The sequence below is a fragment of the Aspergillus karnatakaensis genome (assembly GCF_047715665.1).
Source record: "Aspergillus karnatakaensis strain CBS 102800 unplaced genomic scaffold BJY04scaffold_69, whole genome shotgun sequence".
NCBI classification, from domain to species: domain Eukaryota; kingdom Fungi; phylum Ascomycota; class Eurotiomycetes; order Eurotiales; family Aspergillaceae; genus Aspergillus; species Aspergillus karnatakaensis.
Window position 1 is genome coordinate 160854 of NW_027395781.1, and position 26084 is coordinate 186937.

Below are 26084 nucleotides of genomic sequence, written 5' to 3' on the forward strand. Positions count from 1 at the left end.
TCATTCGATAAGGGCAGCGGGCCTGCCACCGAGGGAGTGAGTGCGGAGAGCACAGAGGCAGGACCTCTATCACAGGAGAAAGAAAACAGAGAGAAAGAGCAGCAGCCGGATACAGCAGAGGAGGAGAGGAGGGGGGAGGGGGAGGAGGAGGAGCAGACGAAAGAGAAAAAGAAGAAGAAGAAGAAAAAGGGCAAGACCAGCAGCAGACAACGACGAAAGCAGAACTACAAAGACAAGCAAAAGAAAACCACGGCAGAGAGGCACCAGAAGAAGGAGGAGAAGCAGAAGGAGCAGGCGAAACGAGAGGAAGAGCTGCAGCGCGAAATGCAAGAGGCGGCCAGAAACAAGGTGCCCAGGCACGCGGTGATCGAGCGATGGCGGTTCCTAGGGCATCGCATGCCGCTCCCGGGTCACGAGTTCCGGGGCATCTATATCCCGCCCAACGCGCCCCCAGGGACGTTCTTTGTCGGATGGGGCACTGTCAAGGAGGTCGGGCTCAACCGTCGGGGCACAGGGCTTTATGTCTGGGTGGTTCCTCGTGCCTGGAACGACAAGCGGAGGCAAGACTACCCCTACCACGAACACGAATTCTTCGATCCCTACACCAACGAGCCGATGCCAATGAAATACCTGCCCTGGTTGGTTGACTGTGAGGATAACGAGATGCTCAAGGAGGAGCATCTGGCTGCAATGTACGAGCGCCCCAAACGCTACCAAATTTACAGAGACCCCGAGTGGGATTTCGAAGGTCTAGAATGGTGGACGCGGAGATATATACACTTTGATTGGCCTGAGGAGATTTGCGTTCATGCCGACGAGGCCGAGCTTGCCACTGTCAAGGTGGGTGATGAATGCCGTGGCGCTTACCAGAATTACGACCATCAGTGGTATTATGGCGTAGGTCGCGTGTGTGGTTTTCGTATACGTAATAAGGTCGACGTTAACCCCGTGCCTGGTCGAACTTTGGGTCCTTATAGGTTTTGAACACTGCCTATGAGGACAAGGCGCCGCCTGTGACTGAGATTCACTATATGGACCTTCCCACGAGCTTAGCAATTGAAGGGCAGGAGGCAGACGAGTTTCAAACTATGTTTGAGGACGAAAACAAAGGCCAGGGAGCCAAAAAAGCTCCGAAACTGAGTGCTGAAGAATATGGTGTCGAAGGATATGGTGCCTACCTCGCACCCGATGGGCGATGGTACGTTGGGGACGGGAGGGTGATCGCACACGGAAAGGCTGATGAGAATGGGTATGAAGAGGCTCGACATGGATTCGAGTACACCTTGGTCGAGCCCATCGCTGGGCGGAAGACGAACAACTTCACTCATCCTATAACCGGAAGGAAGATGCCGCGCTTCCCCAAAGATGCCCCGTCCCCATCGGCGGTGTTCCCATGGCGCAGTTACTTTACCAGGGGACTGAGTGAGTTGGTTCCAGGCCTCGAGGATGAGTATTGCCTGATATGAGAAGATTCAACATCCATCGTTAGTCTAAGATCACATTCTATTTTACACAGAATAACTAAAATCATGAATCTGCCTTCACACCCGGCTTCTTCAGCTTTCTCTTCGTATCCCATATGATGTATTCCATGATGCGGTGCAAAGAGACCCGTCGATTCTCATACTCGGGCGGAGTCTTCCCAGGAAGGGCAACAAGGGCCTTCTCAGCTAACTCGCATCGTTCAGAGTTATTTGCGTTGTGTTTTATACCATACTCCCCATGACAATGGCTATTCCTCTTGCCTCGCAGCTCGAAAGCAAGCCAGATGTCCTTGTCTTTTAGATTCCCGGAGAACCTCTTGGCAGATTTGACTATCGCCTCCAACTGTGAATTTTTCTTCCCAGATCGTGGTAGAGCCGCTTTGGATCCAAGATCCGTAGGCATCCAGCCATTCGGGCCTGTTGTTGTCCGCTTCAGGTAGTTCTCGCCCAGTCTCTTGCCAGTAGGCATTCTTAAACTTCTTGCATATATCCCCAGCGTAATCGCCGAAAAAGCGGAGAAAACGGGACAGTTCCACCTCCGCTATCATTTCTGAGAGAGCGGTCTTTTGTACAATGGAAAGGTCTGGTAATTCCACCATTCCTCACACAACAGAAAGGCAATCCCCCGGTGGCTGTTCCACCATGCTCCAGGCGTCGTCATCGTCACCGTCACCAGGGTAAGCTAACCCCCCTGGTGCGCTAACGACGGGAGGGGTGGGCGGGCGGCCGCTACCAGGCGCCACGGGCTCCATCGGTCGTTCTTCGTCAAGGTCGGACCCGAGCCCTGAAAGGCTATCGTAGAGGTTGTTGGTCCGCATCAGAGTGTCGATGCAAAGGGGTGTGGATTGTGATGGCAGAAAGGAGAGTTATACCCTCCATCTCGAAGAGAGTTTCTCTGGTGGTATTTATCAAGAGCTAGACAAAGAAAGCAGCTCAACAGGTCACTGTTCGGTGTCTGAAGCACTTCGTTTGCGGCTGGAACCATTGTGCCTCATAATGTCTCTGTTCGTGGTTGAAAGGAGCCAAAATAGATGTGCACGTTTCATATGCCGCAAGTATAGAACTTCCTGAAAGGCCGTGATGTCACGAATTGTCTGGGGGGTGCGCAGCCTATTCGTTGATCATCCAAGACCTCAGAAATCCAGCTCTCAGTGGCCTGTAGGAGAGAGGTGACCACCAAGCACACTTTTCCAGGGAACAACGGGGCCTTTCCAAAGGCGATATGAGTAGAAGACCGTTAATCATGGTGTCTGGCGTCATTGAGAGCAGGCAGCTGTCTCCATTCCTATGCATCGTCGCCCTTTGAACCAGATTCTTCTTCCTAGACCAGCGCTGGTATGCAGACCGTATAATGCACAGGGCTAGTCCCATGATCTTTCGGTGTATATCATTGTTTCTCCATCAAAGAGCTTCTGAAAATCGTGGCGCATTGTGGGTGCTGAACTGTGAATAGTAACGAAACAGTGGAAATTGCAGGGGCGCCACGAACTAGTAAACATGGACTCTTGTTGACTTTCAGAAAGTTCATGCATGGCTCATTGCCGATCTGCTTATGAGTCTGTGCTAATTCTGTTCTGTCTCGGATACCGGAAAGTTATTTTCGGAGCCGCTCGTGGCCCTGGACATGTGTATGGGCAAAATGAGATTTGCGTTCGCGATTTCGCGATTTCCACCCTTCCCCTCCTGTTCTTTCCCCAGATTCTCTTCGCCCAGCCTCATGACTTTGCGGGGTGTTACCATCCTGGAACGGCAGGGACTGTTTGACCGAAAACGTGCCCCATACTAGGTATCGCCGGGGGCAGCTGTTCGACGTAGATCGAAAAAGAATATCATTGTAACTCTTTGACGGACCCCGTGGCCAGTTTGTTGAAAGACAAATGACAAATGCGCCTTTGTGTTGAGACCTGCCACACTCAATGGTTCCTGTTGCGGAAAGTGTGTGCTCAGTTGGCCTAAGACAGCCAAACAGACAGTTTCTCAGGCGTCACCAAACTCCAAGTTTGGGCTTGTCTCTCTTTGTCTCTCTCCAGAAGCAATAGAGTGAAGAAGGACATTGCGACACTTTCTGATTCCAGCAACTCCTTTTCCAGACACATTGTGTGCTCGCCCATCAGTCCGCTCAGGGGTAAGCGGTTGCTCTGCTCAATGACTCAGGAACGCCTGGAGGGAAACTGAGTTAGACACCAATTGCGAATCCTTCTCACTCAGGAAGACTTACTGTATAACCGTGGCTGAGACACACTGGACTGTGGCTTGATACGCGGCGTGGATCGTACTCTGCGGTTTGTAGCCTGGAGCAATATTCGTCTCACTCGTAAACGTCGCCAATCTATTCGCTTTAGACTTGTCTTCAACAGCTGCGACCCAGAAAGGTGTCGTGGCGCAGCTAGAATTCCCAGTGTTGTCAAACCTGCCAGTGAAGGTGGTTGTTGTTCCCGGTTGCCAAGAAGCCAGGGCCAAGCCTCCGCAGATAAGATAAGCACAGTATCTAGCATATGGCCAGTCACGAAGTAGTTCATACGCGTGGCCTAGGTCCAAGGCTGCGCTGTCGTAAGATATTTCGATCGTGTTGAGATTCCGAGCCCGGCGATCGGAGTCGGGAAGATGCGTTAACTTATCAAGCTATCCATCTCCGCCGTCGATAGGGGCGGGGCGGGGTCTCCACAAGCCAAGCGCGACCCACCCCGACTTGAACGCGATTTACAGGAATGAGGACTGAGGACCTCAGCAAAACTGTACCTAAGGAGACGGACTGCTCAGGACCTCGCTGTCGTTTGGTATCTTCTCCCGAGTGGCCAACCTGCAAGAAATAGACCTTGCCTTTGGCAGTTAGCTAGCTATACGCGACCCAAAGCCCTCTTCAAACACATACATGTATGTCCGATTACTTTTCCCTCTCTGTTTTCCCATGGCTCATTTATCAATGGACGAGTACCTCACAGATCTACGACACAATGAAGTGACGCGCATGGTTCTTGCATATCTAATGTTGCCTGACACAAGAAAAGCTTGCTGCATGTGCATGAGCACCTTTTCTCCACTCCCTGATATTCTAGTACTAGGAAACACCGTCACAATTGCACCCATTTACCCTAAGGCTTATGCTGTAACTTATGATGTGTGCAAAACGGGGAAGCTTGCCCATCTGTAACCGACAAAGGCCACAGCTGGTATCAATAATCATTTTCCGGAACATTGATCGTACTGAAGTTGGGAAGATCCTGGAGTATTACTTTGATCCGGCCCAACGTACCCCTAGTGACAGCATCGACCTGAGTGCTATCGTCATAGTGCTCGAACGGGACAGCAAAAGCGAGCCGATCGAACTCAGTTGAAGACCTCGCGTAGATCGTCGGCCACGCATTGCTTAATCCAAGACTAACCAAGGAATCCGGGAACCAAGGCCCACTCCCATCAAGCCCGTGGCGTTCGTTGAGAAACACCTCTGGAATATAACAGGTCACGCAGGGCCTTGAACGAAGATAAGCCGCGAGAGGAGAACGAGAGGCCTGCCCGCTCCGGCGCACTGGATTTATATGGTGTAGAGATATCGAGCACTTCCAATGAGTCGGTAAGGGCCCCTAGTGCGCTATCAAGCGTGAATGCTGGCGGCCACTTGTTGTGTCTGTAGTTCAAGGATAGGATGAGTTTAAACCGCACGAGACTGCACGGGAGTCGGAGAAGAGCAGCTAGCCTCGTCAGGGGAAGGCCATCCCAGTGAAGAACTAGATTCCGAAGGTTTGTACACCGCGTGTTTTCCAGGACCGGCGGGTCCCGAGGCAGTAGGGAGGAAATTACACTATCCTTAAAGTTATCCCAGTAAACGGGTTCCGGCATTCGGTAGAACGCGGTGACTGTTTCCAATTGGGGTATGGAAAGAATCGTTAAAAGGAGTTGTGGCTGGGCATCCTGTGCCACTGTGGCTGCGGCTGGATAGACGAGGTCGAAGCAGACTATTCATTTGTTTTATCCGTCAGGAGCCAAGCGCGCGCAAATACGTATGCAAGGTCAATCACCCACCAGCTTTAAGAGTCGGACTGATATGACCCCCGGTTAATTTGCGAGTAAAGGCAGACATGCAGCGGCACTCTTTCTCTATTCTGTGCGCCGGGCAGAAAAGGAGAGTGCGGAGAGAAGACAGTCGTTCGATGTGGTAGTCGATGATACAGCCAGCGGAAGGCTCAACATCAACCTCACCTTCGATCGAGTATGTCAAAACCAGATTAGATATGCTCGACCTTGTTGCCAGAGTGCGACTGAATCTCATCATAGCGTGGTTACTTTTCAAAGTGACGGTTGAATAGAGAAGTTTCTCGGTCAGAGTGTAGAGGCCTTTTGATGCTAGGGACAGATTGAGGATATCTATGCGGTCCAGATGCGATGCAATACGGTTGACAGTCTCCCGCGGGAGCAACGATAAGCGACCATCGGACCTAAATTCCTGTTAGCTACTTGTCCTGACGCACGTGTAAAGCGAAGCCAAGAAAGAGAAAGTACTTGGTAGGATCGCGGAACGAAATCGGTGGCATTGACTTGCTAGCCGTCTCGTATACGGAGCTCAAAGTCTTCAATTGAGTCGAGACCTGAACAGGTCAGACCGCCGCTCGAGAATCAGTGCCCCGGCTTTCCTCGAACGCCTGGTCCAGTTCGTCCTCCAGCGAATCTATCTCATCCGGGTCGATTCCTAAAGACTCCATTTCGACGTCCTCCGGCCAGGCACCGTTATAAATTGGTCGCTCACCCGTCTTGCGGCGCCTTGGAGGCAGGAACTGGTCGACCCCGCCTTGGTTATCTGCTCTACCATACATTCCCCACAGGAAGGTCAGAGCCACCTTAAATGAGCCGTCGTAATCCGGGCTTATGGCAGGTAGCCGCTCGATGGCCTTGATATAAGGCCCTTCTCCGTACTCATTCTTCAGATCCCCGTCCACACATTTTAATACTTCCTCGTCGATCATGAGACACACCCATTCCGAAACAGGAATGTCCGCCCGCGTCTGGACCTTGGAGGCATCTGGAGTTGCGAGGATATCCGCCACAGTGAATACCTGTTCGCCCGGCGGGTAGCACCACGCATGAAATGTCTCGCGGACAGCATCGGCCGTTGTAGCTTCGGGGGTCGTCCTGAATCAAGAGCTGGAGCCTGTCCTTGACGAAGTTGACCGGGGACAGATCAACATCGTGACGTAAAGCCCCTGTTCTCGGATCGTACAGTTCTTTCTCGACGCTGGCAATAATTGAATTGCGGAGCTTGTCGATTGTGCGCTCCCAGGCCTTTTGCAGTGCAGGCGAGTAACTAGTACGGTAGATTGCGTAGCCCCATGTTGGACCATGAATGTGTTGTCGGAAGTTGATGGATGGGCGATCTGACATTTCTAGGAAGACCTTTGATCGACTTGACTGGGATATACACCTGCCTGACACATCAGGCATTCAAAACTTGGAGTAGATTGTTGATACTCCACCTGAGTCAGCAAGCTTAACCATCTCCAGCTCTGATCCACTCCAACGCAGCGTCAATCGTTCGCAATCACAGAAGCTCATAGCTTCAGCCCTTTGGACGCCTTAGAGCTGGTCTCACCATGGTGTCAGAAGAGGAGGGCGTCAACTCGCGCAAGAGGCGCAAAGTTGCCCCTCCCAAAGCTGCTCCCTATGTATTCCGATCGCTCTTCAATCAAGTTCCTGTGGCCGCCGATGATGCGGAGGGAGATGTACATATTACATGCGTGGAGTACTGGAGTGAGTATTCTCAGTCAACAAGACTGCCAGCCGCTAACCTCGATACTTCACTTCCCCAGATGACAATCTCTATATCGGTACCTCTGAAGCGGAGATCCTGCATTTCGTCTGCCTCCCATCTAGCCCCTCCGACGAATCGACCGAACCGCAATTCATCTTAGCCTCAAGACTACCCATCACATTCTCCCAGAGCGCTTCCGCCCAGAGCCAATCGGGTATCCAGCAGATCCTTCTTCTCCCTACCGTGAACAAGGCTTGTGTCCTATGCAATGGCACAGCGACGTTTTACATGCTCCCGGAGCTTAGTCCGGCTTTTGGCGGCAACACAAAGGTCAACAATTGTCGCTGGATAGGTGGTCTGGATTTGAATATAACACCCGAGGAGGCTGAAACTCCCGTGGTGATGATAGCGACCAACAGCCGTCTGATGTTGGTGAAGATTGGTGATGGCGCCCGGCTGGTCAGGAACATTGAGTTCCCGGGGTGTCTAACGCTGTCGCGGAGAGGTCCGATATCCTGTGTCGCAGACAACCGGACGTATTCACTCCTGGACGTGGAACACCAGCAAAAGATACCCTTGTTCCCAATATCCTTCGCCGATGAAATGCAAGATTCTGGCCGGGTTGAGGATATCCCAGCCTACTCTGCTTCCAAAACCTCGCCACTAGGCAGCTCTCCGGATGGTCGAAATCATGGTCGAAGCTCTAGTGTCAACTCTCTTGGAGGTATGTTACAGCCTACGATACCCCCGCGCTCGTCCTCCAAGGACCGATCAAGATCCCTAACGCCGGAGCCATCGGAGGCGGGAACACCGAGACGATCAGTCTCGAGGGAGCGTGGTAAGGAGCCTTCACCGTGGACGTCTTCTGAGCAGCCTACGCGCGAGTCACAACCCGGCACCGGCGAAGAACGGAAACCTCTCCCACCCCTGCCGAAGCCTACGACCGAACTGAAGCCCTACATTCTCTCGCCGACCCCGTCCGAGTTTCTCCTCGTCAGGGGCACCGAAGAAACAGAGCCCGGTGTTGGCATGTTTGTCAACGTGGAAGGCGATGTGGTCCGTGGCACTATTACCTTTCACAAATACCCCAAATCCATTGTTATCGACAAGGGCGATGAAACAAACCTCATTCAGTCGCCGGAGAACACAAAAGATGAGCTTGTACTCGCCGTCATAGAATCTGATAGAGAAGGCCAGGTTCGAAAGTTTTTAGAGGTGCAGCCATGGGATGTTGATCCAGCCGAGACAGAAGACCACAAGAGCTGGGTAGAAATCCCAATGATGCAAGACGAACAAACAAGGAACGTTGGAGTCAGTCACACGATTAGTCCTACCGAGTTGGAGATACGAGAACTAGGTAATTTATTACGCATGGTTCGGCTGAAAACACCCACATTGTCGGCCTATGCACCTGCCGCAGACCCGAGGACTCAGGCATCAATTGAGCAGCTGCAGAAAGAAAAAGAACTGTTCGAGTCACAGGAACTGACAGACTCCGACGGGCCCAAAAAAGCTTCGGATTGGGAAGCCGATCGAAACGCCGAGGAAGCAAAAATAGCGCAGCAAATGGGAAAGACCCGGAGTAGTCTCGTCATGTGGGCTGGAAATCAGATCTGGCGCATTGTGAGAAATCCACTCACCACACATCTTGATGAACTCCTACAGAAGGCAATGGTAGCACGCGATAACGGACACACGCTCGATAGGAAAGCCATCTGGGACTTGATTGGGTCCGTTCAACAAACAGAGCCTAGATCGGAGGCGGAATTCCTTGGGTTAAACTTTCTTAAGCAGAAAGCCAGTTTACTTCTTCTAGGTGATCTTCTCTTCATGGACCCTCAATCCAGAAATGATGCAGTCATCGACACAACAGAAAAAGCGCTTATCGTTGGAGAAATGGATCCCCGCATAGCTATGATACTCATCCCTCTCCTACGCACCGAGACACGCCAAAGTGTTCAAGGAATCTGGGTCCATGCGGGACTGGCAGAAACGGCAGAGTCCTACCTGGAACAAGCCGACAAAGCGGAAGGCTCCCTCATGGGATACTTTGATGCTGGAGTCCTAAGTATGATGAAGCGCTTTCTGCTTTCGTGGCAGCAGAAGCGTGGATACGGTAGTATATCAGACGAAACCTACGTCTTGGACAGCGTGGATGCAGGTCTTCTTAGGCTCATCCTTGAGCAGTCTGCAGGCATGACGAAAGAGCAGCAGGCTACGTCGCGAATACGCTCTGAGCTTAACAAGCTTGTCGATAACTGGAAGGGCAATTTTGACCATGCAGTTGCTCTCTTAGAAAGTTACCACAGACTTTACGTTCTGAGCCGTTTGTACCAGAGCCAGAAAATGTCGGGCAATGTTTTGAAGACCTGGCGGAGGATTATAGAAGGCGAAGAAGATGTCGGTGGTGAGATTACTCCCGCCGGCGTCGAGGTGCAAATGCGACGGTACTTGGTCAAGATCAAGGATGCGCAGCTGGTCGAGGAGTACGCGTCGTGGCTCGCCCAACGAAATCCCCAGCTTGGCATCCAGGTATTTGCAGACAACACAAGTCGAGTCATACGCGATCCAGCGGATGTCGTGGCTCTACTCAAAGAGCGTGCGCCGAATGCTGTTCAGGAGTATTTGGAGCATCTCGTGTTTTCGAAAAATGTAAGTTCCGCAGCTGGTTGTCTACCCTTTTGTCTGACCGTCAATACAGTATGCTCAATACGCCGATGATCTCTTACAATACTACCTTGACACAGTAATATCAGTGCTCGAAAAGTCCCCTGAAGCACGAACATCTCTCTCCGAATCATACTCCACCTACCGTGCCCTCCGACCACCTAAGCCCACCTACATGAATTTCATTACGGAAAACCTTCCCTCAGATCCGTGGTGGAAATCTCGACTTCGTCTCCTCCAGCTACTTGGAGGGGGTAGCAGCTCCCAATTTACTTCTGTCGCTGCCCCAAGTCTGAACTACTCAATCCCCGCGGTTCTTGCCCGCATTGAACCCTTTCAAAACGAGCTAGTCTCCGAGTCTATCATCCTTGATGGACTACAAGGCCGCCACCGCGAGGCTCTTCGCCTACTAACTCATGGACTAGGCGACTATGACGCTGCAGCACGCTATTGTCTGTTTGGTGGGCCCCGGAGTACTAGCTCTACTGGTGCACCGTTGGAGTTTGCGGAGAAGACTCGTCAATCCGAACTGTTTCGGTATCTACTGGACGAGTTTCTTCAGATCCATGATCTCCCTGAGCGCATTGAACGCACAAGCGACCTTCTAGGCCGTTTCGCCGCCTGGTTCGACGTCCGCGAGGTCCTCAGCATCATTCCAGACGACTGGAGCGTGGACATTCTCAACAACTTTTTGGCACACGTGTTCCGGGTGCTTGTGTCAGAGTCGCGTGAGGTTCGGATCGAGCGCGCGCTCTCGGCAGGGCAGAATTTGCGGGTGGCCGCAGAGTATATATCCGGAATGGAAAAGATCGGAGGCTGGGTCGAGGATGAGAGCGGGCTGAAGCAATTGCGGGGGCATGCCCAGCCCATAACTGCGCGGGGAGATACGGAGAGTGATTTTGGAGATATGATCACGGGGGAGTGAAGCATCTAAGGCTTACTCCGTATATCCGTTAGAGCTTACTCAGCATCGGCAATTATCTTTTCCGCGTAAGTGTGGGGTGTGGCGCGCGGAATCATTCCTCAGACCTCTTTAGACTAGGGGGGTATACGATACGAACGAAATAGATGTTCACACCGTTTGAATAGAGCCACCACTGCCGATAGCATTGTGTCCAAATCAATAGAGAGCATCTGTACGATACCAATGGCATCATTGCAATGACCCAGAACTACCTACTACTACCTCCAACGCAACTAAAGCGATCCGCGGGGGATTTCCGGAGCACCCCAACTCAACCAATCACCTCTTTCCCAAAAAATCCCCTGCTTACTGATTCTGAGCTTCATGCGGGGTGACTTCAGAGTTCAGACAACTATATTTACACTGCATCCTCTCCAGATCCCACGCCCCTCACTCCTCTCAAACACAAGCCAACAGACACAATGGACCCCTCCCAAGTCAAAATCCCCCCCATGAAAGACCTGACGGTTGACAACATCACCGAAAACGTCATCCGCATCAACTCCCTCTGCGACGACCCGCGCATGAAATACGTTCTCGAGCGACTAGTCACGCACCTGCACGACTTTGCGCGCGAGACTCGCCTCTCCTCCGCAGAGTGGATGACCGGGCTGAAGTTCCTAACCGAAGTTGGGCAGATCTGTACGGATGTTCGACAGGTAGGTTTCCTTTCGTATCTCGATTACTGCTCTTCAAGTGGGGGACCGCAAGAAAAAAAAATACAATGCTAACAAAGGCAACTTAAGGAATACATCCTCCTCTCTGACGTCCTCGGCCTCTCCATCCTCGTCGACTCAATCGACCACCCCAAACCCCCCAACAGCACCGAAGGCACCGTCCTCGGCCCCTTCCACACCCACGAAGCCGAGGAGATCGCCGCGGGCGGCTCCATGTCCTCCGACCCAGCCGGCGAACCACTCCTAGTCGTCTGCACAATCAAAGACACGGCAGGGAATCCCGTGGAGGGCGTCAAGATCGATATCTGGGAGACGGACAGCACGGGGCACTACGATGTGCAACATGCGGATCGCGCGGGGCCGGATGGGCGGTGTATCATGCATAGCGACAAGGAGGGCGTGTTTTGGTTCAATGCGATCACGCCCGTGCCGTATCCGATTCCGCATGATGGGCCGGTGGGAAGGTTGTTGAAGAAGTTGGGCAGGCATCCGTATCGGCCGAGTCATATGCATTTTATGTTTGAGAGGGAGGGGTTTGATCATTTGATTACGTGAGTTCTCTACCTTCTTCTTCTGTGAGTGACGGTGACGGGCAGTGTGGCTAACGTGTGTGCAGTGCCCTGTATCTCCGAAACGACCCCTTCGAGACATCGGATGCTGTCTTTGGAGTCAAGGACTCCCTTGTTGTGGATCTCGGGAAGGCAGGGAAGGAGTACGCGGCTAAATACGGTGTTTCTGAGGACCATGCGCTGCTCACGTATGACTTCGTTCTTGTCTCTGAGAAGGAGACAAGTGACCTGCGGGCGAAGAACTCAAAAGACGCGCTGGATAAGCTCGGCCGGAAGGTTAAGATCGTGAACGGGTTGCCGATTCCGGATCTTGACTAGACAGTGCAGAGCGAGCGGAGCGAGCCCTAATCCTTGGGGTATGAAAATGAATGTATATATGCTTGAATGATAAACTCGAGATTTCTGACACTATGTCCTTTGGCATCGACCTCAATAATTGATGAGATATAACACCTGCATCGCAATCGAGGATCATCCCGACTGGAGTTGAAGAGTGTGAGCACAATCAAACGCACCTGCTTATACGATAGAAGGATAGATTTAGCACAAGAACAAAGACCACTCGAAAGATACGAAATAGTTATTAGCCATAGAATCGATAAATCAATACATACTAACAGCCAGCCAGCCAACCCTTTCGCGTCCCCATCAGTGTGACTCGGTGAATAACCCTCTCGATATACCAGCCTCATCTTCAGTGATAATAGTCTAATAAACTAGGTAGTTGGAGGTTAGATCGGACGATCTCCGGCTAAATAGCTTTCTATACTATTTATATAAGATCCTCCATCTCCCCCACTTCTTCCCCGCTTCACCTCCATTCCAACCTACCTACTTCCAAATACACCTACGAACATGGACATCAAATTCGTCCTCGTCACCGGCGCAACGGGCTTCATCGGCGCCCACATCGTCGACGCCCTGCTCGCCCGCGGCCTCCGCGTCCGCGGCGCCACCCGCTCCCCCGCAAAAGCCCAAGCCATGCTCAACGCCCGCCCACAATACAAATCCCAGCTGGAATTCGTCCAGATCAACGATTTCGAGAGCCCCGGTGGGCTAGAAGAGGCGGTTAGCGGCGTTGATGGGGTTATTCATGCCGCGAGCGTGAGTCTTCCCTACCAAGCCACGACGAGAAGGCCAGTGGAATCCGCATAGCTAATATGGATACCAGCCCTTCACATACAACACGACAGACAACGAGCGCGAGCTCATCATTCCAGCAATCAACGGCGTCAAGGCCCTATTTGCTGCCGCGCATGGTCAATCTCCCGTGACAGTGAAGCGCATCGTGCTAACATCCTCGTTCGCCTCTGTGCTTGATACAACCCGCAAAACACCGCCGTACTTCACATACACGTCCTCAGACTGGAACCCGCAGAGCTACGCGCATTCCATCGACCCATCGACCTCCGCGGTCGTCGCCTACAGGGGCAGCAAAAAATTCGCAGAACTCGCCGCCTGGGAATTTATCTCCACGCATAAACCGGATTTCGATCTCGTCTCGCTCTGTCCGCCCATGACGTTTGGGCCGGTTGTGCATCCTGTTGCGGGGTTGGAGGGGCTGAATGAGTCGAATGCGATGCTTTGGCAGGCTGCTTCTGGGAGGAGTTGCCGGTTGCGAGGGTGCCGTTTTGGGTGGATGTGAGGGATTTGGCGGGGGCGCATGTTGAGGCGTTACTTAGGGGGGAGGTGGGTGGGGGGAGATATACGGTTTGTGCGCCGGAGAGGTTCTCGTATGGGGTTGTGGCGGGGATTGTGAAAGAAGAGTTTGAGGGGTTGCGGGGGGGTGTTAGGGGTGGTGGGGAGGAGCAGGGGGTGGATGAGAGTTATGGGTTGGATGGGGAGAGGGCGGGGAGGGAGTTGGGGGTGCAGTATAGGCGCTTTAGGGAGACGGTGGTGGACTTTGTGAGGCAGGGGTTGGAGATGAGGTAGAGGGAGGGTGGAGGGGTTTAAGTTATTGTATATAGATCTGTATCTAGATGTTCTCAGCTTCGGCTTCATCCTCTGTTTTCATCGTCATATACACCGAGTATCATCTGGATCCCACACTAGCCCTCTCTTCCATCCCCCACGATCCTCTTCACACGCGCCTCCATCCCTACCACAAAGAGCATCAACTGGCTCTAGTAGCAATCTCATTGAGATCCCATGTAAAAAAGAGATGGTAATAACCATAGCAAAGAAAATGCAGTGTTCCTCCTTTTACCAGCCCATCCCCTCTTCAAACCCAAGTTAGGGCTACACGTCAGTAGAAGGAAAGTGGTGGTGAGATAGGAAGTCCTGCCATTGCCTGGCGTTCTATCATCAGTCCAGACTACCGTACGTAGATAAATTTCTAATCATCCATTTGTGCCCTAAGTGGCATGCACCAGGTGCGATTTCCATGTCAACAGTATTCGTAAGTCGAAAGCCGCGAGACTCATTGTACCTGTCTCTCTCTGCTTGAGGTCACTATCCTCTGCTTATATCTGTGTCTTCTTTGCTGTCTAGTCATTCGGGGCGTTTCTCGTTCCTCTGGGTCGTCGTACACAGCTCCACACTGGTTTCATCCGTTGGTACAAACTTCCTGGACTTCTCTTCGTTGGGTAATCTAGAGATCACTAGCACATGGACTAAGACATGGAGGGTGTATTGAGGGCAAGGCCTTGAGAAGGGACACCTCTCAGTCCAGCAGGATATGATCGTTTGAGATGGACAATGGCAACAGCGTCAAGGCAAGTGGTTCCGGTGGTTAGAGACGGCTGAAACCTCGAGTCATCCGCGGGTATTATGTTCAACTTTGCTAATTTGGACCGCTCTTTTCAGGTTACCGGCCCTCGCAGGCGGACGGCTTGGTCTCGGATACATCGTCGAGGATGATGTCGCGACTTAGGGCTCTGGTTCGTGATGGGATGGGGCGATACCTCGTTAGTGGAACGCGCATTCATAGCTGGCTTGGGCCACTGCCTCTCAGGTCAATCCTTCTGAATTGTAAATCATCATGGAGACAAGTTATCCTGTTACGACTTTTAAGTGAGACGTCCAAGAAAACGAGTGGGTGATGCTCAGCTGCTCGCGGCTGACTTTTTCCACAGCCTCTCAGGTCAACTCCATCCGGATGGACTATATCATCATCGAGGCAAGTGCTCCGTAAGACCCCTTCTTTCTAATATCAGGTTAATGTGGGAATAGCAGATTTGTTAGATGGCTGACTGACCTTGGCGCATTCATTGTCTCTCCCATTGCCCTTGCGACGAGTATACCCGCACCGGGGTAAGTGATTCTGTTTTGTTACGACTATTAGTTTCGAGACTTTTGTTCTTGACCAGTAGCAGCGTTCTAAGCACCCGCATCTCAGCTCAATTCTATTCCGATTGAATATCGTATGTTCATCGAGGTAAGTGACTCTTGTTGTGGCTGTTTCTCTGAGGCTCCGGTCAATGATGAAACCTGGGATGATGCTCAGCCCAGGCTGATTCCGATCAATCTCTTTTATTTTTCTTTCCTCCCTCCACTTATATACTAGTACCAAGGTAAGAATCCAGCTAACGTCGGGACCTTAGGTATCTGCTTTCCTGATGTCACCTCTCCACTCATCAAGCCAGTAAAGGATCGTGGACTCATCAAGGGTGTGGTTGCCTTGTGAGATTGTTAACGGTGTAGAACCTTACTACTGCTGTCTCTTCAAGTCGTGTTTATGGTTCGTGGGATCAACACAGAGTGTCGAGCGATGGTGGTTGCTGGAGGTACCGTATCTAGCGACTGTTAGCTGCTTAGCTGCAATGCAGATAAACTTGATGCGCTTGCTAACTATGCCATGTTCATAGCACTTGTGTCGTAGGTATTGTGACTCAAGAGAAGACACGAGGAGGGGGATGGGGAGGTTGAGCAGGAAAAGTCAGACAGTCAAGGACATGACTTCCGGTCCTTGACCCGGACATCACTTCCATAGATGGTAGCCTGAGGCAATTGATGGATTACAGACGCAAGCAAATAAAAGTCAAACAACTCTATAAGATAACACAACTCTAGAATAACCGAATCACTTCTCTAGTCTAGTCTAGCCTAGCAGCAGCAGAAGCAGTAATAGTTAAATAGTATTTTTACACGACAGACACCCAGGCGAAGAGAAAGTCCACAACAAACAACATCATCAAACCCCCCGCAGAAACCCCCAGCAACAGAGTCACAAAGCGACTCGATTACTCTATTCTACGCTTCTCTACTCGTAGGCAAGAACGGCCTTCAGGAGAGCCTTGATCCAGCTAATCTGCTCCTCGGCAGTTCCGTCAACGGGGAGCGAGTAGTCGGTTGTGGCAGGGGCAGACGGCACAGTCGCGCTCTCGGTGGGGGTGGTAACCTCCGTCTGGGTCTCTGTCGCAGTTGAGGTAGGGCGGACAGAGGTGCTGAATGTAGGGGCGCGAGAGGGGGAGGTGGTGATTGTTGCGCTGCTGGTGGTGGTGGTGGTGGTGGTGGTGGTGGTGGTGGTAGCAGTGGCAGTGGCAGTTGAAGTCGGCGCAGCAGTCGAGGTAGGAGCGGCAGAAGAGGTAGACGGCTCCTCAGGCTCAGAAGGTGTCTCTCCAGAGCCAGACCCACCAACGGTGAAATCAACGCAAGACTCGTAGGTCTGGTCGATGTCCTCGGCGAACCAGTACCACTGGATCACGCAGGCGCCGGCCTCAGAGCACTGGCTGCCCAGGTCCTCGGGGATGGTGATGCTGAAGTTGGTCTCGTCCTCGGAGACACCGGTGGCGGTGGAGGCGTAGCCCTCGTCCCAGTTGATGAGCGGGTTGCCGATGGCGGTGTTGGTGGCTGTGTCGACGATGGAGACGTTGGCGACACCGGTGTGCGGGGCGACGATGTTGACGACGACGTCAACGACCTGGCCGGGGGTGTAGGACTGCACGTTGTCGGTGTTGTCTTCGAACTTGTAGCCCTTGCAGAGCCAGACGTCGCAGGCGGCGGCGTCGTAGTCGGATTGGCCGTTGGCGACTTGCAGTTGGCCCTGGATGTTACCGGCGCGGTCGGCTTCTTGGTTGTTGAGCATTTGCTGACCGCAGGCGGAGCCCATGGCGGGACCGGGGAGACGGGGGGAGGGTGTGGTGATGTAGCCGTGGGCGTTGGCGAGGGAGAGGAGGCTGGCCATAGCCAGGATGGAGGTTGATTGCATCATTTTGATGGTGGTTGTTGTTGGTTTGATTTGAAGATCGAGAGAAATGAAGTTGGAGAGAGTGATTGGATGGTATACCAGTATACCGATAGAGAGTGTGAGTTTGAGTAAAGAATGACACGGTCACAGACCAGTGTGGTGAAGAGAATGTGGTGGGAAAGAAAGTCAACAAGCAAGCCTGCGTGCGTGAGGAAGAGAGGAGAAGAGAAAGGACGAGTCTACCATGAAACTCACCTTATATCTATACTCCTCTCCCCTCTTCCAAGACTCTACTACCCCTACACCCAGAGCCCACGCCTGCATCATGACAGACCCATGAAACACTCCCTAAACCGCAACAGGCAAGAATCCCATCCCAAATCCACATAAGACTCAGGGGCCTGTCAATCGTGCGACAGGGCCAGCATCAGGAATGGCAGCTTCACCTTCCAAGCCAACAGCTCGCCCTGGCGGCAAGGGAAAACAGCAGGGAAAGGCCGCGGTCGGAATGAACCGAAGCGCTATATAGTTTCAGCTTGATTAGCCTCAATAACGGCGGTGGATCTGGACTCTTGGCTGCGCTGGCCACTTGGCGCTGTGGGCGTTTCACCTTCATTGCATTGGTCTCTGGTGCGGGCCGGCGGTCATCCTCGGAATTTGAGAGTATATTGGCACAATTTATATGCCACGGCGGTAATCAAGACGGCTTTATTGTGGTCTGTTGCGAGGGAAGTTAGATTTCGTTAATCTTGTAGGGCTTGACTTACTGATATTGAGCTGATGTTGGGTCCACTGTTGATTACCCTGATCCTGCTCGTTCAGTAGCCAATACCGTATATGATGGTAGGTGAAATAAGATACGAAAGCTCGGTAAATAGAAAGGAAACGATAATTATCCGGAAAATCCATTCATACCGCAAAGAGGTATCACAGGGTATAAATACAAAACACGGAAGGATACAAAAGAAACCAAATCGCTTGCGCTCGTTCTGCTAAAGGTGCTGGCTTGGCTGCGCTGGCTGGGTCTGCGCCGGCTGCTGCGTTCCATTCCACCGTTCTTGCTCCTGCTCACGCCCCCGACCTGTCTCGTCTGCTTGACCGGGTGGGATGCTGTAGTTATCTGCGAACGGGTTCTGCACTTGGTAGTCCTCCGACCGGTATTCGTACCGGCCTGACGGAGGGAGTGGTCCGCTTCCGCTTGCTGATGAGATATCGGTCAACATGGTATTTGTGCCGGACCGATGCGTGAGCATTTCAGGCGACACGGGCGAGACAGGCTCAACCGGGGGAGGGGTCTGGGTCCGGTACGGAACTGGCGGAGGAGGAACCGGGCGCGCGTTGCTTGCGATCGGGAACTCGTCTGGGTAGGTTGTCTGCGTGCCGGAGTCTACTGGGGGCGATGGCTGCCCGAGGGCTTTGCGCGCCTGTAGCATGGCCCGCTGGTGTTTTGACAACGCTACGGACAGCTCATCGTTTGTCTCAATCAGCGTCAACAGGGTATCCTCATCGGGAGGCGGGTTCGTCGCATGGATATAGTTCTGAATCGCGCGCGATGCTCTCCGGCACCGACCGGAGAATTCCATGATGAGATCGTTGTTAGGCAACTCAACAGCCGGTGTTGTCTCGACAAACTGCCTCAGGAGCTTCGCCGAGGTCTTTGCTTCTGATATCCGAGAGACAAGCTCTTCGGGCGGCGGTAGCGTGTCTGTACGTTCGACGCGCACAAAGTTGTCCGAGTTCTGACGCGACGGGCTTCCTCGCCAAGTACCCCGGTTGCCCTGCACAATCAGCCTATATCCACGTTTCAGGTCATCAAGCATACACACCTTTGAGCTGTAGACCTTGTTCATCTTCTCCTTTTCTTTCTTCCACATCTCGACGAGCGGCTTGAGATCCTCGTCCCACCCGCGCTGTGCCTCCAAAGCATCAAGTGTATCCCGAACAAACCGCTGCACGCCCATATCCTTGCCCGTGCGCAGAAGGTCCTTGACCGTCGCGATGAACTTGGCATCGAGGTTACGAGAGAAAGTATGGCCCGGGTTGTCGATCAGAATCCGCATCAGCATGATCGCATTGTACTGGATATTCGCCGCCGTCGAGTTCGGCGTCGACAACAGTTTCCGAAGGAGGTGGGCGGCTTCGCGCGCGGCATTGGGGCTGGACTCGGCGCTCTCGACGATACTCGGTAGGTGGACGAACTCGTCTCCTTGCTGTTGCGCTGTTAGCTATCGCACGCTATATTGGACGAAGGATTGGCGAACCGGATGGTGCGGCCCCTTTCCCTCTTCGCAAAAGGCAGTCTGTAGAAACACCGATCAGCATAATTCCCCGCATCGGATTGATCGGATCTCCACGAACCACTTCTCGTAGGATAACACTTTCGGGGGCGTCTTGGGGATATTCCTCGCGCGAGGGGCCTGTTATTTGTTCAGCGAAAGCCAGGGGTAACCGGGGTTAGACTCACTGCGACTCAGGGTCGGGCGCTTGTTGATGGTACTGAGGAGACGCTTCATTGTTGACGGCGCCGAACCGGGTAATAATCGCAGGGTTAAAGGGAGAAGTAGGATCGGAGTAAAAGTGGGAAGAAAGAAGAAAAATAGCAAAAGGAAGACTCGCAGGCTGCAGCTCGGCGTCGGAGGCAGCTGTTGGATGTGTTGGGGGAGTTGGGGGCTCTTTTATTTAGACTAAGCGCTGGTGCGGAGCGAGTCGGTCACAAGTGCTGTGGCGCTTTGTCGCTCTAGCTTTGTCACTGCGACCTCGTCACTTCATCACGGACGCGCAAGAAGGCCCTGTTTACAACCAGTTAGATATCATGATGCAAGCATTGATAATGGTGATGCCTGGGGTTGAATTGGGAGGGGATCTCGAAGGCCTCCCCACCGCCACACGGACGCAGTTTGCAAAGGTGAAACGCGTATGCAACTCCCGGCGATTCGTCCTCTGTTATTAAGCTCACTCTCTTCTCTGCAGCACCGCCACCCTTGGCTCACCACCTTCCATGGTTATTCCGGTTATTTTCACCACCTTGGTGAAGCAGAGGTTCAGGTGAGCTGGAGGCTGTTGGAGGCCTCGTTGGGCTGAGAAGCTGCATCATGCACGTCGCTTACTATAGAAGTCTGAGCACGTAGTACGTAGTCAGTATATGTTCCTCTCAATAGAATCAGATGATACCCTCTAATTACAAGACGTACAACATGACACCTCCTTCTACTACAGCTTCACCAAACTTAACCCCACTAAAAGCCCCCCTATCCCTCCATCCCATAACACCCCGACATTCCCAAAACAATAATCTCTAGGCTCTAGTTCCTCCTCAGGCTCTCACAGTCATACCTTTCCCCCACGCCCCCAACTCCATGCCTGATACACCGCCGCAAACCTATTCGATTCAGACCTCACACACAAACCACTCAACCTATCCCTTAAGGCTATCGACAACAACTCCTAAGGTAGATTTCCACGGCAACGCCCGGATAGCGACATGCGCGAAATAGGATACTGCTTCGCCAGAAGGGAGCAACGCGGGAGGAGGTATCCGCCTTGGCATCCTGATATGCCCGGTTATGAGGGTAAGTTTCTGTAACGTCCGTGTGGATGTGTAGATATAGAGGTGCCGTATTTCGTATAGAGGGATGGCCTGTGCTTGAGCGGAGACTGATGCACTTTTATATATATAGACCGACTTGACCCGGATTGTCAGCGGCAGGGTGCATGGACGATGTTTTTGAAATGGGTGTGATCTTGCGAATGAGCATGGGGTTGCGCTTTATGTTGATGCGAGTAAGCCTGGGGCGCCATTGTATGGAAGGCTTGGGATTGTTGGTCAGAATGAGCCGGGCGATGGAGAGGTTGCGTCTATTGTGAGGATTGCTTGAAATGAGGTAGGTTGTAGATGTAGGCAGTGTCTAGAGAGTGATGTCAGTTGGCTGGCAGATGGAAGAACGGTGTGGTCCAGTCTACGCTTTACTGTTGAAGGCTGCCCGAACGAGTACCAACCAAGGTAACAGCCTGTTTACACTGAACAGAAGGAACATCATAACGACTGTATTGCGCCAGCCAGAAGACAATTACATATCAAGGCCGCCATGCAGTGCAATTAACTGGAGGCTGATTTCCGTTGCTCAACCCGATGAAAGCTTTTTCAACAGTGTTAATTTCTTTTGAAGAATCTTTTGTATTTTCTTCGTGACCAGGTATTTGTTCCGTACAACAGAAAAACTCCGGCTATCCCGTAAATTCTGACCACTCATCCACTCCTCCCCGACACCTCAAACCCGCTTACGCCTCGGTGATGGCACGGCGAATCTGGGCACCACGCTGCCGGGAGCTGAGGCGGGTGCGCTCAACAACGGCGGTCTTCTTGACCTCCTCGTTAGCCTCAGTGAGGATGAGCTCGATGTGGCAGGGGTTGGTCATGTAAGGGTTGATCTAGCTTCTGTTAGACGGATTGTTTCAACGGCTGATGCGGATACATACACGACCGTGAGCACGGTAGGTACGTCTGCGGCCCTTGGGAGCCTGGTTGACCTGGATGTGCTTGACAACGAGGTTGCCAGTGTCGAGACCCTTGGTGTCGGCGTTGGCCTCAGCGTTCTTGAGGAGATCGATGAGGAACTCGGCGGACTTGACGGGCCAGCGGGCACGAGCGACACCCCACTGCTTAGCTGGAAGGCCGTCAGCATCATTCAACAAGTCCATTCCCAGTCCATTCGAGATTTTTCTTTTCAATCCATTTCTTTCCAACGACTTTCTCACTCCAATGCTCCGGAACGTAGAAACACTCACCCTGAGCGGTGCGGCCAGTGCTGGAGGCGAAGCGGCGGAAGGGAACGGCCTCGGCCTTGTTGGTGACGTTCTCGAGGAAGGTGAGAGCGCGCTGCAGCTTCATGCCGTTGATGGCCTGGGCGGTCTCGCGGGTGTTCTTGAAGCTGACACGGAGGTAAGAGCCCCGAGAACGGGCGCTCTTGTCGGCCGGGATATCCTGAGCAGCGTAACGGACCTGATCGATGAAACCCAGTATCAGCATCCAGCCATTTTCTCAATTCCAAAAGTCTCAATTCCAGAAGTTCCAAATATTCCAAGCAGATTTTTCAAGTGCAGCACAGGTCGTGGGAAGGGTAACGGTGACGGGCGAAATTCGAGATAGAGGACACAGCAAGGCCAGCGGTCGAATCGCCCTCAAGGCAGACATTTCTCTTCGTCGTTCAACATGACATGCGTGCGTGTTCCTCCACGAGAATAATTCGAATCCGTCGTTCGAGATCCTGAACGTGAACGCAAGAGCCAAATAACACTCACCATTTTGATGTGGTTGCCGGGGTGGTCCTCGATGTCGGGAAAGAAGATTGTCGTTTTTCGTCGGTCGGCCGTCAAACTTTGGAGATCGCGAGAGTCGCTCGTTGTGGTGCGCCTTCGCTCTTGGCATCCACTGCCCTAAGCGAGCCCTAACTAGCCGCTTTGGGCTACCGCCTGGCAGTATCCCCCTCCGCTCGGACTCCGCAGACTAGCCGGCTCAGCAACATCGGCCTCTTTTTCTAATTCTCTACTTCAAGAAAACTACTTAAAAGAAAATCCGGCAAACATGGTAGTTTATGTCTAATATACGATGTGTTATATACTTTATTTCCTCTGCTCCGGCACCTGTGTGATCAACTCCCCCTTCTCTACTGCCAACCGCAGGTTGTCCAACACTAGAATCTCCATCTCCTTCTGCGTCTCATAAGTCATTGTACCAATGTGAGGCAGCAGCATCACTCGAGGGTTGTTGAGCAGGCCGAGCTCTACCTTGGGCTCGTTCTCGTACACGTCCAGGCCAGCCGACGCAACCTACTAACTTAGTTTTCGCTCAAACAGAAGGAATCGTGACTTACCTTTCCAGAGTCCAATGCAGCCACCAATGCCTTCTCATCAATCAGCGCACCGCGCGCAGTATTGACGAGGACAACTCCATCCTTCATCTTCTGGAACTCTTTCTCCGCGATGATGTGGCGGGTAGATGCGTTTAGCGCCAGGTTCAGACTCAGCACGTCGGAAGTAGCGAGCAGATCGTCAAACGAGACATATGTAGCATCACCCTCCTGCTCAGGGCTCAAGCGCGACCGGTTGTGATACTGGATCTTCATGCCAAAGGCTCGGGCGCGAATGGCCATTTCCTATTCTTGTTAGCGGAAGCGAAGCCTGCGCATTACAAGCCTTCATATTACTTACGCGACCAATTCCTCCCATGCCGAGGATACCAAGTACCTTTCCCTTGGGATCGTGGCCGAGCTTGGTCTGCCCATGCCATTTCCCTTGTTTCGTCAGCATCCCATGATTGAATGTCAATTGTGTTCGTACCCTCTCGGATCGCAGTCAGTGGCACGTGAGCTTGTCGCAAAGCACCAATCATAAGAAAAATGCCAACATCTGCGGTGGCATTGTTGACGGCAACGGGTGTGCTCGAGACGGAGATTCCTATGGTAGCGATTAGCTTGCGCGCCTCGTCGTTTACTAAATGACGCACCTTTCTCCGAGGCGGCGGGGATGTCAATGTTGTCGTATCCGGCTCCGTTGTGGCAAATATACTTGAGCGACTTGGGCAATAGAGAAATCAACTCGGCGTCGAAAGGACCGGTGAACTGCGACTGTCAGCGCAAGACTTTACATCGAAATCTCAATGTTGATACCTTTGTAGAAGCATTGGAGCGGTAGATGACCACCAGATCATCGTATTGGCCGTCCTTAATGTTGCGAATGAAGTCTTCGCGCGTTCCGCTGGGAAAGTCCTTTTCGCAAGACAATTGTTAGATACATGCTCGCTATGCGACAGCCTGTTACCTACCTTGAGGGTCAGAATGGAGGAGAGCTCCTCCCATTCCTTTCTCGCGTGGGTGATTTCACCGATGAGGAGGGCAGCAGGCATGATGTCAATTGCGGGGTAGAGAGATGCAGAAATTGTCGAGGACACGGGGGAGAAGGAAGGATCTGGAAAAGAAGAGTTGAACTTGGGAAAAGGAAAGAAGGCTGGAGAAATGTCCGGTGGGTTATAGAGGTCGGATTCTCGTGGGATAGCCGTAGTTATTATTGATTGATGGCTGAAGCTCTTTCTCCACGTGGGGGTTTTACTCCAGAGTTATCTATGTAGTTTATACCCTCCACGGACTTCGGAGGAATCTGCGAGATGCGATTCTGCGCGTACCTCTGAACCAGTCAGTGTCTCGAAGTAGTAATCAGCGAGTTCACTCGTCTGGCTTGCCGTCTCTGAAAGTCTGAAGAGTATCCCGTTGGTAGAAGAGAGCGTCTTCTAAGAGGAAGTCGGCTATTGCTTGGTGGTTCAATAACCGACGCGGAGCAAATCCGGATCTCAACAGCCCCCCACGTTCAGCGGGGCCTCTCTCCAACTCATCCAACACTCAAATACTCTCGACCTCTTCCCAAGGCGCATGAGACAGTGCTCTACCAGTTCTGATCTCAATCCTAGCCCTCATACAGAAACATCTCATCATGGCCACCTGCCAAGCCCTCGTCCTCCACGGCGCCAAAGACCTGCGCCTGGTAAACTCTCTACCCCCGCATCTATACAAGCCCACTCTCTAACAACAACCAGGAAACCAAGCCCGTCTCCTCCGCTCAAAACGACGAAGTCCAAGTCGCCATCCGCGCCACCGGCCTCTGCGGCTCAGATCTGCACTACTACAACCACGGCCGCAACGGCGACTTCGTCGTCCGCGAACCCTACTGCCTCGGCCATGAATCCTCCGGCATCGTCACCGAAACAGGCCCCAACGTCCAGCACCTGAAAGTCGGCGACCGCGTCGCCCTCGAAGTCGGCCTCCCCTGCCGCAAATGCCCCCTCTGCCTCTCCAACCGCTACAACCTCTGCCCAGAAATGCGCTTCCGCTCCTCCGCCAAAGTCTTCCCCCACCTCGACGGCACCCTCATGGAACTCACCACCCACCCAGGATCCATGTGCCACAAGCTCCCAGACTCCGTCTCCTTCGCCGGCGGCGCCCTCGTCGAGCCCCTCGCCGTCTGCCTCCACGCCATCCGCCGCTCAAACCCACCCCCGAAACTCACCCCCGAGGGCCACGGCAGCACAGCCCTGATCTTCGGCGCCGGCGCCATCGGCCTCCTCCTCGCAGCAGCCATCAGCGCGCAGGACCACTTCACCCAGATCGTCATCGCAGACATCGACGCCTCGCGCCTGCAAATCGCCTCCTCCCTATCCCTACCAACCCTCTCCACCTTCCTAATCCCTAAACCCGCCACACCCCCTCCCCCGCGCGACGCCCCGCACTCTGAACAAACCGCCTTCGCGCTCTCAACCGCCCAATCCACAGCCTCAGCCCTCAAATCCACAATCTCTTCAACCGACACCTTCGGGCTCGGCTTCACCCGCGTCTACGACTGCACAGGCGTCCCCGCCTGCATCCAGGCAGGCATCTATGCCGCCTCCCCGGGCTCCGTCCTTGTGCAGATCGGCATGGGGAACCCCGTCCAGACTGTCCCGTTAGGTCCGGCGGCGCTCCGCGAGGTCGATATCATTGGTGTGTTCCGGTATGATGGGTATGCGTACCCGGCGGCTATTGAACTGATGGCGAGTGGGAAGATGAGTATTGTTGAGGAGCGGGTTGTGACGCATCGCGTGCCGTTGGAGGAGGGGAGTAGGGCGTTTGGGCTTGCGGGGAGTGGGGTTGATGAGGCTGGGAGGCCGGTTGTGAAGGTTGTTATTGAGAGTTAGTTTTTTTTTTTTTTTTTTTTTTTTTTATTATTTTTTTTTTTTTTTTGGGTGCGTATGTGCATATTTGGTGTCGAGGGGGTTGAGGAGGGGGAAGGGAAAAGTTGAGGATCTTGTATATAGATTGAATGACATGATG

General features: G+C 52.9%; 9 protein-coding genes across 9 annotated transcripts; 4 read left to right on the plus strand and 5 right to left on the minus strand.

Annotated features, from left to right (window-relative positions):
- Positions 1 to 5408: 5408 nt before the first annotated feature.
- Positions 5409 to 6202, minus strand: BJY04DRAFT_143928 (uncharacterized protein). Its single transcript, XM_073708740.1, has 2 exons — positions 5982 to 6202; positions 5409 to 5917 (listed from the first exon to the last, which is right to left on the minus strand). Exons 1-2 carry the CDS (start codon positions 6011 to 6013, stop codon positions 5497 to 5499), a joined length of 453 nt encoding a protein of 150 aa, XP_073566127.1. The 5' UTR covers positions 6014 to 6202; the 3' UTR covers positions 5409 to 5496.
- An 823-nt stretch (positions 6203 to 7025) lies between these two features.
- On the plus strand, positions 7026 to 11161 carry BJY04DRAFT_143935 (putative TGF beta receptor associated protein 1). Its single transcript, XM_073708741.1, has 3 exons — positions 7026 to 7223; positions 7283 to 9876; positions 9926 to 11161. The coding sequence occupies exons 1-3, from the start codon at positions 7067 to 7069 to the stop codon at positions 10814 to 10816; spliced, it is 3642 nt and encodes a 1213-aa protein (XP_073566128.1). The 5' UTR covers positions 7026 to 7066; the 3' UTR covers positions 10817 to 11161.
- Positions 11162 to 11255: 94 nt separating this feature from the next.
- On the plus strand, positions 11256 to 12662 carry BJY04DRAFT_200270 (intradiol ring-cleavage dioxygenase). Its single transcript, XM_073712902.1, has 3 exons — positions 11256 to 11514; positions 11602 to 12083; positions 12149 to 12662. Exons 1-3 carry the CDS (start codon positions 11278 to 11280, stop codon positions 12417 to 12419), a joined length of 990 nt encoding a protein of 329 aa, XP_073566129.1. The 5' UTR covers positions 11256 to 11277; the 3' UTR covers positions 12420 to 12662.
- Positions 12663 to 12956: 294 nt separating this feature from the next.
- Positions 12957 to 14033, plus strand: BJY04DRAFT_210726 (uncharacterized protein; the record flags this gene model as incomplete). Its single annotated transcript, XM_073714290.1, has 3 exons — positions 12957 to 13205; positions 13273 to 13715; positions 13748 to 14033. The coding sequence occupies 3 exons, from the start codon at positions 12957 to 12959 to the stop codon at positions 14031 to 14033; spliced, it is 978 nt and encodes a 325-aa protein (XP_073566130.1).
- A 2074-nt stretch (positions 14034 to 16107) lies between these two features.
- Positions 16108 to 17462, minus strand: BJY04DRAFT_143944 (uncharacterized protein). Its single transcript, XM_073708742.1, has one exon. It carries the CDS (start codon positions 17251 to 17253, stop codon positions 16303 to 16305), a length of 951 nt encoding a protein of 316 aa, XP_073566131.1. The 5' UTR covers positions 17254 to 17462; the 3' UTR covers positions 16108 to 16302.
- Positions 17463 to 18121: 659 nt separating this feature from the next.
- BJY04DRAFT_200275 (uncharacterized protein) lies at positions 18122 to 20429 on the minus strand. The gene is made up of 5 exons (XM_073712903.1): positions 19694 to 20429; positions 19588 to 19646; positions 19491 to 19529; positions 19056 to 19439; positions 18122 to 19007 (listed from the first exon to the last, which is right to left on the minus strand). The coding sequence occupies exons 1-5, from the start codon at positions 19740 to 19742 to the stop codon at positions 18222 to 18224; spliced, it is 1317 nt and encodes a 438-aa protein (XP_073566132.1). The 5' UTR covers positions 19743 to 20429; the 3' UTR covers positions 18122 to 18221.
- Positions 20430 to 21450: 1021 nt separating this feature from the next.
- Positions 21451 to 22728, minus strand: rpl17 (60S ribosomal protein uL22). Its single transcript, XM_073708743.1, has 4 exons — positions 22528 to 22728; positions 22015 to 22228; positions 21706 to 21893; positions 21451 to 21657 (listed from the first exon to the last, which is right to left on the minus strand). Exons 1-4 carry the CDS (start codon positions 22528 to 22530, stop codon positions 21508 to 21510), a joined length of 555 nt encoding a protein of 184 aa, XP_073566133.1. The 5' UTR covers positions 22531 to 22728; the 3' UTR covers positions 21451 to 21507.
- A 120-nt stretch (positions 22729 to 22848) lies between these two features.
- Positions 22849 to 24130, minus strand: BJY04DRAFT_210729 (D-mandelate dehydrogenase-like dehydrogenase; the record flags this gene model as incomplete). Its single annotated transcript, XM_073714291.1, has 7 exons — positions 22849 to 23055; positions 23100 to 23381; positions 23437 to 23519; positions 23566 to 23682; positions 23732 to 23846; positions 23895 to 23993; positions 24050 to 24130. The coding sequence occupies 7 exons, from the start codon at positions 24128 to 24130 to the stop codon at positions 22849 to 22851; spliced, it is 984 nt and encodes a 327-aa protein (XP_073566134.1).
- A 581-nt stretch (positions 24131 to 24711) lies between these two features.
- BJY04DRAFT_231763 (NAD(P)-dependent alcohol dehydrogenase) lies at positions 24712 to 25948 on the plus strand (the record flags this gene model as incomplete). Its single annotated transcript, XM_073719617.1, has 2 exons — positions 24712 to 24762; positions 24815 to 25948. The coding sequence occupies 2 exons, from the start codon at positions 24712 to 24714 to the stop codon at positions 25946 to 25948; spliced, it is 1185 nt and encodes a 394-aa protein (XP_073566135.1).
- Between the last annotated feature and the right edge of the window lie 136 nt (positions 25949 to 26084).